The following is a 14,831-nucleotide window of genomic DNA, read 5'->3' as shown; positions in this document are numbered from 1 at the left end:
GCACCCACGGGCCACGCCGGGCGTGAGAACGTCACTGATCCGCCCCGCTGCACGATTGCGCCCTGAAGTACCTCCGCCAGTGTACTGTTACAATACAGTGCAGTACCTTCCAGGGTGCACCGCTTCGTTGTTGGAGCTGACGGAGCAGAATTCAATAGAAAAAAAAAAAAATGGCGGCCGCAGCCAGTTTGGCCGTGTGGCAAAGTTTTATGTGCGGTCCGACCTCCGGGCCGGCCGCGGTGCCCAGGGTAGCCCACTGCAAGCGGGAGGGGAGCCGGGACACCAGCACCATTCGCAGCCGTCTCCCACAATAAATGGTGTCCAGGCGACCTCGCTACGACAGGATGCGAGGGGAGAGGGGCGGCGACCTCCGGGCAGCAAGCGTGAGGAGAACCAGGGCACCAGCACCACCCGTGGGGGTCTCCCCCAAAAGTTAGCATCCAGGCAAACCTGCTCCGGCAGGTCGCGAGGGAGGAGGGGCGGCGCCGCCGCAGGGAGAGCCCTGCCGGCGCCGCTATTGCTGGTCAGGCTCCCCGGGACAAATCACAATCCCTTCGCCTCTGATGAGGCACAGGCGCTAGCGGTCCACAACTCCGGTCCCAGCGAGCCCAGGCAGCAGCCACGGGACTCGGGGAATCCTGCGGTGTGCACGCTGCGAGCGTGCTGGGCTCAGGGCAAAAAGAGATCGCGGCCGGCCAGGCGCCCGCCGTGCTTCCCGGACGGCGGCAGTTCCACAGTGTTTCACCGTTTCCCCTCTTCTTTCCGGCAACGGGCAGCGGTACGGCCCCCCGAACGGCACCCCAGGCGATACATGCACCCCGCGAAGGATGTCGATCAGGATAATTGTATGGGCCAGGGATCGGAGCTGCAGTTTATGCTGCCGCTCCGGTCGCCATCTTGGCCACGCCTCCCCTCACCACAGCTTCATGCAGCTCTTTAACTACATTGATCTTCGGCCAGTGATCCTTGTGAATCTGCCTATTCGTGGAGTTTCTGTCAGGTGTTCTCTACTTACAACATAACTTGAATCTAAGGATATTCTAAGGCTTTTTTGTCTGTACAAGCTTTGAAACACCTATTAACATGGTCATTTAGACCTGATCATGAAATGCAGGTGCAAAAACACACTGAAGCAAATAGAATTGATGTTTGTTTGCACCTGCTTAGTAGGTCAAGGATAAAAAAACATGAACATAATGTGTGCCAACAGTAATTGCACCAATTTTTTAAGGTGTTGATGTGTAGGCCGTTGTTAGACAGACAAGTTCCAGCTAATAGTACATGGTGGTACTTAGCTCACAAATGCAGGATTGAATGCAATTTCCACTGAAATCCTAATATGAACTACTGTCACAATTGATGCCATATACAGAGTGTGCCTCATTGTACACTGTAGCATGGGTCTAAATGATCTGATTCTTACTTTCTGTGGTTTGTTAAGTCGGGGATAGCATTTTATGATTGATATCCACTGCTCCTCTTGACCTGTAATTCTCTGTTGTATGGCTGTACCCTGGTGGAGGCAAGCTACCGCCCCACTCCACCAAGATCTAAATTGTAGACTGCAAAAAATGTGATTGATGATCTCCTTAGTGACGTGAAGCTTGAGTCCCTACGGCACAGTCTGTAAGGGACCCCCTGTCTGGGCGTACCCACAGGGACAGTCAGTGAGAGATCCTCTGTCCGGGCATGCCCAGAGGGACACTCAGTAAAGGGTCCCCTGTCTGGGCAGATCCACACAATTTCTTGGGTCTCACATGGCAAATAAAAAAGATGTGATGTATGGAAATTATTGCATTTATCTAGTCCTTTGGCAATTACTCTGGACATATTCCAAAACCACCATTGTAGGCTTTTCTTTACCATTACAGAAGGGGTGGAAAGCAGCCTGGGACCTCCTCCAGTGGGATCAGTCTATCCCAAACTCCTAGGATAGTCGCCCTCTGCACAGGAACACAACCTACTCCAGAACTGTCTCAGCCTTGTTTAGCACCATAGGCGAGGTGAAGCTTCAATCCCTATGGAAGAACAAGCAAGCAGTCCCACATCTGGGCATAACAATGCATCTAACGGCTGCTCATATAAACAGCAAAATGATGTAATGGGTGTGACTAATTGTATTTATCTTGGGCACTGGTAATTATTCTGGGCACTTTTAATACTACCATTTTTGTTTGCTTGTGCCATCACAGAAGGGTAGTCCCCCATGTGCTACTCAGCCTTGGTCCTTCTTCAATAGAGACCATAAATGCCAAACTGCTATGCTGTATCCCCTGTGCACATGTGCAAACACAAACACTGACCAGTTTTTGTCCTGTAAGGCCTCATCAGTGGCGTGCATTTTGAGGCCCTGTGATGCAGCAGCAATGGATATAGTATAAGCTCTTTGGTATGTTTAACTTACTTCCAAATTATGAGTTTTGGATTATGGTTTCTGATTATGGCCTGGCTCTTATGGTCTTGCCTTTACTAATGTCCACTTTCCGATAGATATTTCAAACCATTATTTTGCTCTTCTGCTATAAGTATTACAGCTCAGCACAATTTATTAAATAGTAAAGCAGCCATCATATCACCCTTTTGATTCAATTATGTCACATTTGAGAGCCAACAAAAACACTAGTGTATATTTGATTTGCCTTGATTTACTTGAATCCCTGAACAGAATCAGAAATTGAGCTTTTCTAAACTGTCTTTAAAAGACATCTTGATAATGCATCTAAAATGTGAATCTTATAAATAGGAGATTGAGCTATATGCTCACATTGAAAATTTGTTTCATACAAATCGAAGTTGTCAAAATTGACTCATCAGATTTCTCCTTCCTCCAAAAAGCTCTCCATGCTGATTAACCCTAGCATTATTGTGTCCCTGCCCTATCAGAGGTCACTGGAGTTGTGCTATATCCGGGATACTCATTGTATGGTCCCAGGGGTGCTTGGAAGCCTACGTACCTTTACATTTGGAACCATGGCGAATAGAAGCACTGAGCTGCTGTTCACTTGACTGGACACTAATGTCCAGTGTAAACATGTATTTACATGTGAATGGAAATAAAGGAAAAGAAGTACCAAAGTGTCCTGTACTGCCTATCTTTGGAAACACCTTCACGTTTAAAGACATCATGCACTAAACATGTAAAAATATGATAAATTCTCCTAAAAAATGTTAACAAATTATTTCACTAACATGTGGAAGTGTTTCACCTTAGTACATCATATTATATTCCTGTATTGTGTGGCATTTATTAGAAGTTATAGGTTCGATGGCATCTGTCGCTGTAGATACACATGGTATGCATGAGCTCGCCATCTGGTGTTGGGTCGGAGTGTTACAAGTTGTTTTTCTTCGAAGAAGTGTTTTCGAGTCACGGGACCGAGTGACTCCACCTTCTGTGCTCATTGCGCATGGGCGTCGACTCCATCTTCGATTGTTTTCTTTCCGCCATCGGGTTCGGACGTGTTCATGTCGCTCCGAGTTTCGGAACGGAAAGATAGCTGAAGACGGAAGATTTTCGACGGTATCGTTGCGATCCGGTTAGAGATAGACACATACGACGACGCGTTGAACATCGAAGCGCTTCGGTGCCCTTCGGGGTAGATTTCGGCACCCCGTCGGGGCCTAGTCGGCCCGACCGCGTGGAGGACAACGCCGATGGATCGGACCCCGTTTCGATTCTGCCCCGAATGCCACAACAAATATCCTTATACGGACCTGCACTCGGTCTGTAATCTGTGCCTGTCACCCGAGCACAGTGAAGAATCCTGCGAGGCCTGTCGGGCGTTCCGGTCCCGAAAAACTCTGCGCGACCGTCGAGCGAGAAGACTGCAGATGGCGTCCACGCCAAAAGAGCGTCGACAGTTCGAGACAGAAGAAGAACAGGAGGAATCCTTTTCCATCCAGGATTCAGACTCCGACGAGCTACACTCTACAAGAACTGTGAGTAAGACGTCGAGATCAAACCTTAAAAAAGGAAAGAAGGCCCAGGGGACGCCACTGCCAACCGGCCATGGCTCCACCCAAATTCTCGGTGACCAACAATCGGCACCGAAAAAGGCCCATTCAGTGTCGAGATCGTCCGACTTCGGTCGAGACACCGGCACGCAGCCTCCTCGGGACCGAGAGAGTGCTAAACAGAAGCATCGACACCGAGAGTTCGGTGTCGACACCGATCGACGCCGAGACAGTGGCGCCGAAGACCATAGAGGCCAAGAATTTTCGGCACAGAAAAAGAGGAAGGTTACCTCGGAGCCGAAAAAACAATCGACAGGGCTTTCGGAGCCGAAAAAAGCGACATCAGACCCTGTTTCTGGCTCCTATACCGAAGAGCATTCTATGTCTTCTCAACTGAAGAAACATAGATTTGAACAAGAACTGCAATCCACTGACGTGGATCACACGCAAAAGCGTATCTTTATTCAGCAGGGGACTGGGAAGATCAGTACCCTTCCACCTGTCAAACAAAAGAGAACGCTTCAGTTTACTCCTCCACCTGTAACTCCGGCTTCGCCAACTTACACCCCGTCACATTCGCCAGCTCACACCGCCATGAGCCACGACGACCAAGATCAGGATGCGTGGGACTTGTACGACGCACCAGTGTCTGATAACAGCCCAGACACATACCCAACTAGGCCATCACCACCGGAAGACAGCACAGCCTACTCACAAGTGGTGGCTAGAGCAGCTCTATTCCATAATGTGGAACTACACTCGGAACAAGTAGAGGATGATTTTTTATTTAACACCCTCTCCTCAACCCACAGCTCCTACCAAAGCCTGCCGATGCTCCCAGGCATGCTACGCCATGCAAAGGACATTTTCAAGGAGCCAGTTAAAAGTAGGGCAGTGACGCCTAGGGTGGACAAAAAGTATAAGGCGCCTCCTACGGACCCTGTCTTCATCACCTCTCAGCTGCCACCAGACTCTGTGGTGGTAGGGGCTGCCAGAAAACGGGCAAACTCACACACTTCTGGGGATGCACCTCCCCCAGATAAAGAAAGTAGGAAGTTCGATGCAGCCGGGAAGAGGGTTGCTGTCCAAGCAGCAAACCAGTGGCGCATCGCAAATTCACAAGCGCTGCTAGCGCGATACGACAGAGCCCACTGGGATGAGATGCAGCATCTCATTGAACATCTCCCAAAAGATCTGCAAAAAAGAGCAAAACAGGTTGTTGAGGAGGGTCAAAACATTTCCAACAATCAAATACGCTCCTCCATGGATGCAGCAGACACGGCCGCAAGAACCATTAATACGTCGGTTACCATCCGTAGGCACGCATGGCTCAGAACGTCTGGATTCAAGCCAGAAATTCAGCAGGCAGTGCTTAACATGCCAGTAAACGAGAAACTTCTGTTCGGTCCGGAGGTCGACACAGCTATAGAAAAGCTCAAGAAGGACACTGACACTGCCAAGGCCATGGGCGCACTCTACTCCCCGCAGAGCAGAGGATCTTATAACACCTTCCGCAAAACACCTTTTAGAGGAGGGTTTCGGGGTCAGGCCACACAAGCTAGCACCTCACAGTCCGCACCGCCCACCTACCAGGGACAGTACAGGGGAGGTTTTCGGGGCCAGTATAGAGGGGGGCAATTTCCTAGGAATAGAGGAAGATTTCAAAGCCCCAAAAACACTACCAACAAGCAGTGACTCACACGTCACTCACCCCTCCCACACAACACCAGTGGGGGGGAGGATACATCAATATTACGAAGCATGGGACAAAATAACTACAGATACATGGGTCCTAGCAATTATCCAACATGGTTATTGCATAGAATTCATGCAATTCCCTCCAGACATACCACCAAAATCACAAAATTTATCAAAATACCATTCACAACTTCTAGAGATAGAAGTTCAAGCACTACTGCAAAAAAATGCAATAGAATTAGTACCAAGCACACAAATAAACACAGGAGTTTATTCACTGTACTTCTTGATACCAAAAAAGGACGAAACACTGAGACCAATTCTAGACCTCAGGGTAGTAAACACATTCATCAAATCAGACCACTTTCACATGGTCACACTACAAGAAGTGTTACCATTGCTCAGAAAACACGACTACATGACAACCCTAGACCTCAAGGACGCATATTTCCATATACCAATCCATCAATCACACAGGAAATATCTAAGGTTTGTATTCAAAGGAATACATTACCAATTCAAAGTATTGCCTTTTGGTTTAACAACCGCTCCAAGAGTATTCACAAAGTGCCTAGCAGTAGTCGCTGCACACATCAGAAGGCAGCAAATACATGTGTTCCCGTATCTAGACGACTGGCTAATCAAAACCAGTTCGCTCACACAATGCTCAAACCACACAAATCAAGTCATACAAACCCTCTACAATTTAGGGTTCACCGTCAACTTTGCAAAATCAAACATTCTGCCAAGCAAAGTACAGCAATATCTAGGAGCCATAATAGACACAACAAAAGGAGTAGCAACGCCAACTCCACAAAGGATCCACAATTTCAACAGGGTCATTCAACACATGTCTCCAAACCAAACAATACAAGCAAGAACAATACTACAGCTCCTAGGCATGATGTCCTCATGCATAGCCATTGTCCCAAACGCAAGACTGCACATGAGGCCCTTACAACAGTGCCTAGCCTCACAGTGGTCTCAAGCACAGGGTCACCTTCTAGATCTGGTGTTGCTAGACCGCCAAACTTACCTATCGCTTCTATGGTGGAACAGTATAAATTTAAACATAGGGCGGCCTTTCCAAGACCCAGTGCCACAGTACGTAATAACAACAGATGCTTCCATGACAGGGTGGGGAGCACATCTCAATCAACACAACATAAGAGGACAATGGAACATACATCAAACAAAACTGCATATAAATCATCTAGAATTATTAGCAGTTTTTCAAGCACTAAAAGCTTTCCAACCAATCATAACCCACAAATACATCCTTGTCAAAACAGACAACATGACAACGATGTATTATCTAAACAAACAAGGAGGAACACATTCAACGCAGTTAAGCTTGTTAGCTCAAAAAATATGGAAGTGGGCTATCCACCATCAAATTGGTCTAATAGCACAGTTTATTCCGGGGATCCAGAATCAGCTGGCAGACAATCTCTCTCGAGATCACCAGCAAGTCCACGAATGGGAAATCCACCCACAAATTCTGAACACCTACTTCACACTCTGGGGAACACCACAAATAGACTTATTTGCAACAAAAGAGAACGCAAAATGCCAAAACTTCGCGTCCAGATACCCACACAAGCAATCCCAAGGCAATGCCCTATGGATGAACTGGTCAGGAATATTTGCTTACGCTTTTCCTCCTCTCCCTCTCCTTCCTTACCTAGTAAACAAATTGAGTCAAAACAAACTCAAACTCATTTTAATAGCACCAACGTGGGCAAGACAACCCTGGTACACAACACTGCTAGATCTGTCTGTAGTACCACACATCAAACTGCCCAACAAACCAGATCTGTTAACGCAACACAACCAACAGATCAGACACCCGGACCCAGCATCGCTGAATCTAGCAATCTGGCTCCTGAAATCCTAGAATTCGGACACTTACAACTTAGCCAAGAGTGTATGGAAGTCATAAAGCAGGCCAGAAGGCCATCCACTAGACACTGCTACGCAAGTAAGTGGAAAAGATTTGTTTGGTACTGCCATCATAATCAGATACAACCACTAGAGGCAACTCCAAAACATATAGTAAATTACTTGCTCCATTTACAAAAAGCAAAGCTAGCCTTCTCTTCTATTAAAATACACCTTGCAGCAATATCTGCATACCTGCAAACTACATATTCAACTTCCTTGTATAGGATACCAGTTATCAAAGCATTCATAGAAGGGCTTAAAAGAATTATACCACCAAGAACACCACCTGTTCCTTCATGGAACCTAAACGTGGTTCTAACAAGACTCATGGGCCCACCCTTCGAACCCATGCACTCTTGCGGAATACAATTCCTCACCTGGAAAGTTGCCTTTCTCATCGCCATTACATCTCTAAGAAGAGTAAGTGAAATTCAAGCGTTCACAACACAAGAGCCTTTTATACAAATACATAAAAATAAGGTCGTCCTACGACCTAATCCAAAATTTTTACCAAAAGTTATTTCTCCATTCCATCTAAATCAAACGGTAGAATTACCAGTATTCTTCCCACAGCCAGATTCTGTGGCTGAAAGAGCACTACATACATTAGATGTCAAAAGAGCATTAATGTACTACATTGACAGAACGAAGAACATCAGAAAAACTAAACAGCTATTTATTGCATTCCAAAAACCTCATGCAGGTAACCCAATATCAAAACAAGGTATAGCCAGATGGATAGTTAAATGCATCCAAATCTGCTACCTTAAAGCAAAAAGACAACTGCCCATTACTCCCAGGGCACATTCAACAAGGAAAAAAGGTGCTTCAATGGCCTTTTTAGGAAACATCCCAATGCAAGAAATATGTAAGGCAGCCACTTGGTCTACGCCTCACACATTCACCAAACACTACTGTATAGATGTGCTATCCGCACAACAAGCTACAGTAGGTCAAGCTGTATTAAGAACTCTATTTCAGACAACTTCTACTCCTACAGGCTAAACCACCGCTTATGGGGAACTAACTGCTTACTAGTCTATGCATACCATGTGTATCTACAGCGACAGATGCCATCGAACTGAAAATGTCACTTACCCAGTGTACATCTGTTCGTGGCATCAGTCGCTGAGATTCACATGGACCCACCCACCTCCCCGGAAGCCTGTAGCAGTTCAGAAGTTACCTTCAATTTTGTACATTTGTATATATATTACTTAATCCTTTAATAGGTACATACTTACATTTTTCATTGCGCGGGCACTATTACTATAGTACAACTCCTACCTCACCCTCTGCGGGGAAAACAATCGAAGATGGAGTCGACGCCCATGCGCAATGAGCACAGAAGGTGGAGTCACTCGGTCCCGTGACTCGAAAACACTTCTTCGAAGAAAAACAACTTGTAACACTCCGACCCAACACCAGATGGCGAGCTCATGCATACCATGTGAATCTCAGCGACTGATGCCACGAACAGATGTACACTGGGTAAGTGACATTTTCATTTTCAAACATGAGCTTACAAACATGTGTGTCCTTACCTGTCTCTCACAGAAATGCCATTAGTGAAACAAGAAGCAAGTCCGTTTTCATGTGCACTCTCTATGTGGCCTGCAATAGCATTATAGTCTATTAAATCACACCGAAGAGATGGTTTTGTACAGATTACACAATTAACTTGGGTACTTCAAGTTGCGCAAATATGCGATCATGAAAAAGGTGACAAGGTGAAATGAAACAATTGCCTAGGATTGCACAATTTGGCGAAGTAGGGAAGCCACGATTGATCCCAAGTTTTGTGGTTTCACGTTGTGCATTTTAGCCACTAGATGGTTATCTCTTTTGTCTCGTTCATGCTTTGTCTTTAATTCTTGGCACATGAGATTAGAGCATGGGCGTCAGACAGAAGCTGCATGAAGGCATGGATCGTTTTGGGCTCAAGGATCCAAGAAAACTTCAAGCTGAGCCAGGCCTCTGGTTCAGGCTTAGCTCAAGCTTTCAGTCACTTGCTCACTTCTATCACATTGTTGCAATTAATGGGACAAAGGCATATGAAGGTCATGATTTAACCATAAACAATCTGGTGAATCAGGATTACCAACACCAGAGAGTAGATTACTTTGTTTTAAGGTCCATAACTTTCTTAAGACACCACATTTTAGTGAGTGTGCCATGGGACTAGGTGTTCTCTCCAACGTGCATAAAACGTAATGATTTTCAGGTTACAGTCCTGTTTTCTTAGCACATACCTGCTACCCATGTTTAGTTTGAATTAAGCTCTTCCTAGATCTATAAAGAAAAGGGAACATAGAAATAAGTTTAAAAAGTGATTGCCAAGTGCATGCAATTTGTCATAAGGTGGTGCCAGGATTAATAAAAATCACATTTTATAGTTCCATAGTTGCCATCTTGCTCGTTACACAACTGGTTTGTGAGTGATTCCTGATGGTGAGACTGAGGGACTACTCGCACCAAAGAAACTCCACTGTGTTGTGAAACCTGCCCAGACTAATAAAACAGAGTTCACAGCCAGCATATTTGGGTAAAGTGGTAAAGCCAGGGTTAAACAGAAAATCTCCGAGTGCCATAGCTAAAACTTTCCCACTGTACCACATCTATCGGCGGAGTTTGGGTGTTTGTGTCTGCCCACCCCAGTGAATCACATACTTTTTTCAGGGGTCTTTATTAAGGATTTTTTAAGGCACTCACTAATTTTGACTGAGCCTGTTTCTGAAAACTCTTTTTCAGATAAGAGACTAAAGGCAAAAGGAGAATGTGAGGTCTAAGATTCTATTTTATGCCAATTCAATAATCAAGTTGCTTCCTTTGTACACTTGACTCTCAAAGCTCTTGATAGCAAACAAAGAAGGCCTACTTCTGTGTGAGGCGGAGGGATAGTAACTCAGATACAGTTTAACAGAGTAATGTCAGTCACACCACATACCATACTATTTGGTCCTGGGAAAATGCTTGTGAGTGTCCATGTGCTAGATGCTCCTTTGCATTTGGCCAGTAAGTGTCTCCCCACCATTTGAACGTGTGAAGCAGCTGCAGAGCCAGTATCCTTCAATAGACAATATCCCCATGTTGATGTTTTTCTTGTGACAATTTGCTTACCTGTTCTAACCCAAATCACTTTCTTTGGGAGTTATTTATGTTTTACCAAGGGGCATCTTCATTTAATGAAACTCCTCAGATAAGTCATTTGTGTTCCTACCTGGTGATTCCTCAGATTACAGAGCAGCGATTCCGACAAGCAAGAGAGTCGGAGGCGTATCTTCAGGGGGAGGGTCTGTGAGATGCTACACCCCCATAATAAATGAATTTTCTGATAACTAGTTGGGTACGGATGCTTCAGTCAGGTATGGTGAGATGTCTGTCAGATTTCACCAGGAATTTTCACATACATTCTGACAAAAACACACACACTCTCTCCCTCTCAGTTTTTAAGGTTGTAAAAAAATATTGGTAATTTTACAAACCCTACCAATCGACATTCCTCTCTCTTTCCACTGCCCCAGAGGCCCCTCCCATGCACCCTGCTTGTCGTATAATGTATCATTATATGCCAGCCTGATTATTGGAAGATCTGAAGCACACGAAACCCACCTGTTTTGCTTCACTACAAACTGAGATGAAACACTCCTGCACAGACCAAAAATCTCTGGAATGCAACTCTTAGTCCAAGAAATACATTTATTAAACCTCTCTGCAAGCTTCATAGAGGAAGATTAGCATGCTGAAAGCACACGTTTAAAAATGGTCACAGCATGAAATAAAAACCTGTAGAAATGATTTGGCGCTGCAATATACAAAGCAAATATATATATATATATATATATATATATATATATATATATATATGTGTGTGTTACAATGCAAAGCAAATAATAAGAATTAAAAGTGCATCACCATGAAGCACAGGTAAATCTCCCTCCTTATCCACATCAGACAGTCAGATCCCAGAATCGATTGTGGAGAGAGAGATCAAGTATCCTCAAGGGAAGGATGACACACTTCAGCGTCCTGAGCATGTCCGAGATCTGAGTCCCTCCCCGGTCCATCTGGTCTACGCCTCTTATATACTTTAAACAAACCAGAGAGGAGAATTCTAGAAACCCCCTCCCACTCCATACGTTTATTATTAAAAAATGATGGCTACTTCAGGTCCGTTTTGAAAAGAACACGTTGGAATTGGCCAAGATCCCAAGGTGCCCTCTCTCAAAACAAAACCGTTCGCTGCAGTACCATAAACATCATCCTGGCACATTCTTATCAGCCTAAGCCCTTGGTGAGAAAGAACACGCAGACACAAAGAATAAAAACATGAGCAAAAAGCACATTGTATAACATGGGCATGGAAAAATACTTGCAGCTTTTAACATGGCAGTGACTAATGCTAAAATAAAGTCAATAGGCAAAAATTAAGTTGGTGGTCATTAATGTTTGGTGTGTTACTAGGCTAAGTGCAATGTGGAGTCAATGGTCAAAACACAAATATCATTACACCACCCCACACCCTTATCTTACTGACCAAGCTATGTCCCTGGAGGGAGTAGTCATACTATGAAAGCAAAGACAGAGCTGGAAATTAAGAAGGCGGCACTGTGTTGCAGGAGGCAGAGAAAATAATTGACTAGAGGGCTGTAGTGGTCATTCTCTGCCGTCAATAACAGTCTTTGTTTTTTTTTCATCTACTATTCTGGGACTAAAATATCTTCCTAAGTAAAAAACTGTTTTCTCAACTAATTGGCACTGAAGCTCAGATGCCTTTGGTGAGCCTTACACTACAAGGTAGCTTAAGATGCTTTTCATTAAAAGGCATTTGTTATTGTGAGTGTCCATTTAAGTAAGCTTACTCTCCTATTAGTCAGGGTTCATAAATATGGGCTGACCGCAGAGCAGATAGACTTCCCTGGAGACAAGATCCCCAGTAAACTAACATCAAACCTAGGGTTGCACTAGGACAAAAAGAGGTCCAGGCACCAAATTAAAAGCCACCCCATTTGTGAATCGGATACCTAAATAAAAGTGGCTCATGTTTACAAAACAGGGTAGTTTCAAACTCGTAAAGGCAAGCTGTATAGCTGTTTTGCGGGGTATGGGACTTTGCATGGATTTATGGGTGCTGCGGGCAAAATATGTAGCACTATCAAAGAAATCAACAGGAAAACCGTCCGACAGACCACATAATATGCCCAAAAACAGCCCATACACTGATCTGTGAGGCAAATCCTTCAGGTACTGTCGGGTTACCATATAGATCAGTCCAGTCCTGATCAAAGCTTCTAAAAACAGACCAGTAGAACAAATTTGTAAAAATCTATTTGAAATTATAATGGATCATATATTTAGCTATTTAATTTGTCTTGCCTGTAATACGTTATGGTCGGGATATTTATAATGCATATTATTTCTGCTTTTTCTGCCAGTAATTAATTTTTTTCACAATAGGTCATGGATTGACAGCAGTTAAGGAAAAAGCTGGCGCCACACTTGGAATTCATAGCACAGCTCCTCATGAAGATACGTGTTCTGACACCCCTGAAACTGTAAAACCAGGTACTTTTTTACAGACCAAATATTTATTTGAGTTGTCTTGTTTATTTATGGTCTCATGCTGCAAGCACTAGGATGTGCATATAATGCCTTTAACTCTCAAATGTTTGTGTGGTGCCTAAACCAACGAATATATAGGCCGTTACACATATATTAAGTTTTGCACGATATATGGTACAAATTACTGAACATCTGCATAATGTAACATGTTTTTTTCTACCAAGAAATCAGTTGTGAAAATGCGCTCAGTTGTATCAAGTGTAGCTATTTCCTCGCCGCCGCCTGTAGCTTTTTTCATCAGGCTTTGTTATTAAGCGTGGAACGAGGGACTAAGTTGTGGCATGTCATTGCATACAAACACATGTTGTTACTGGTACTTTTTTTCTCCTATTAACTATGATTTCTACATTTTTCTATTAAGGCTATAACTGGATTAAAGCATGTGCCTTTGGCAAAGGGTTTTACAATGAAAGTCCCCCGCTTGTGTCTGTCGTGGCTGATGCAACATTGCCAATAGGTAGTCACTTTGCAGATATTTGCCAGCAGGATCCTAACCCTAGGATCAGTAATTGCTGCTTCCTTTCAGATTCTTTGGTGATAACTTCCCATTCTCTCACAGTCCACCACCAGAACAGTTGCCTGTTTCTCTTAAATTGTTTTTCTTCTGCAATGTATATCACCCAGTATGTTCCGTGATTGTTTCTGCTGGCAAATAAAAGATCCATTAAGAAAGGAATGTGGGAGTAAAATTGTTTAATTAGTATGAACAGCTGACAAGGCCTTTAGCGACACATTAGATTATGTACTTTAAACTATCTATCTCTGGCCTGATTACAAGTTAAGAGTTAAAACAGGAGTTTGCACAAGGCTTGGATATTACGAGTTGTGTGATAATTATCACAGCTTCCCACGTTTGCCCTGATACAATAAAGCAGGACAATGCTGCTGATATTTAACAGTGGAAAAGACCCAGAAAATAGGCAATTGTGAAATTCTGGATACTGAATATGAATTAAGAAGGTAGGGAGCATCCTGGTGACAGCATAGAGGGATTGTTGTAGTCAATTCCAGAAGTATGTTTACTGGTACTCTACAAATGATAGACTGAGCATCTTATGATGTGACAGGTCTAAATCTGGTGCATCATCATTCTAGAGTGCTTAGTCATAAACAGAAGGTTCCCCTTATCCCACAGCACATCTATGACCCTTGTGTTTCTCAGTCATGGACACACCTGCCAACATCTTTCTGTTAGCTAACACCCTATTTCTAAAGGAATAGAAATCGCTGGGTGTGGTTTAGTTGATTAGATATTGCTCTTTGTCCTCATTACAAGGAAGACATATTTAGGGCCAGTGAATTAGCAGAATGTTTTAAAATATTGATGGGGGTCCTAGATGGTGACAGAAACTAAAGCACTTCAGTTACAAGTGCAGTGTTTGTTCTTCCCAGCAGTACAATGTAGATTTTTATTGGCACATTCAAACTGAAACTCAGAATTTTCAGGAATTCGTATTAGAATTCACCCAGCCTTTTAATATCTGCACTTGTTGCTCAACTCAAAAACCCTAAACCCTGCTGCGCTGGCATGATGTATGTATTTTGGACCTACGGTGTGGCCATTGGTTTTCTACAAAGTGCATTTTCCTGTCTGCCTGTAAAGGAAAGCAGCA

At 44.0% G+C, this 14,831-nt stretch overlaps 1 protein-coding gene across 1 annotated transcript in view; it reads left to right on the top strand.

Annotated features, from left to right (window-relative positions):
• FAM114A1 (family with sequence similarity 114 member A1) overlaps positions 1-14,831 on the top strand; it is a 151,149-nt gene that overhangs the window by 58,188 nt on the left and 78,130 nt on the right. The window contains exon 4 of the mRNA XM_069202098.1: positions 13,054-13,161. Coding sequence (XP_069058199.1) covers positions 13,054-13,161 — 108 coding nt within the window. The remainder of the gene's footprint in view (positions 1-13,053; positions 13,162-14,831) is intronic.

The sequence above is a fragment of the Pleurodeles waltl genome, chromosome 1_2 (genome assembly GCF_031143425.1).
Source record: "Pleurodeles waltl isolate 20211129_DDA chromosome 1_2, aPleWal1.hap1.20221129, whole genome shotgun sequence".
Lineage (NCBI taxonomy): Eukaryota > Metazoa > Chordata > Amphibia > Caudata > Salamandridae > Pleurodeles > Pleurodeles waltl.
The sequence above is the reverse complement of the archived record's forward strand: the minus strand, read 5'-3'. Positions and strand labels throughout refer to the sequence as shown.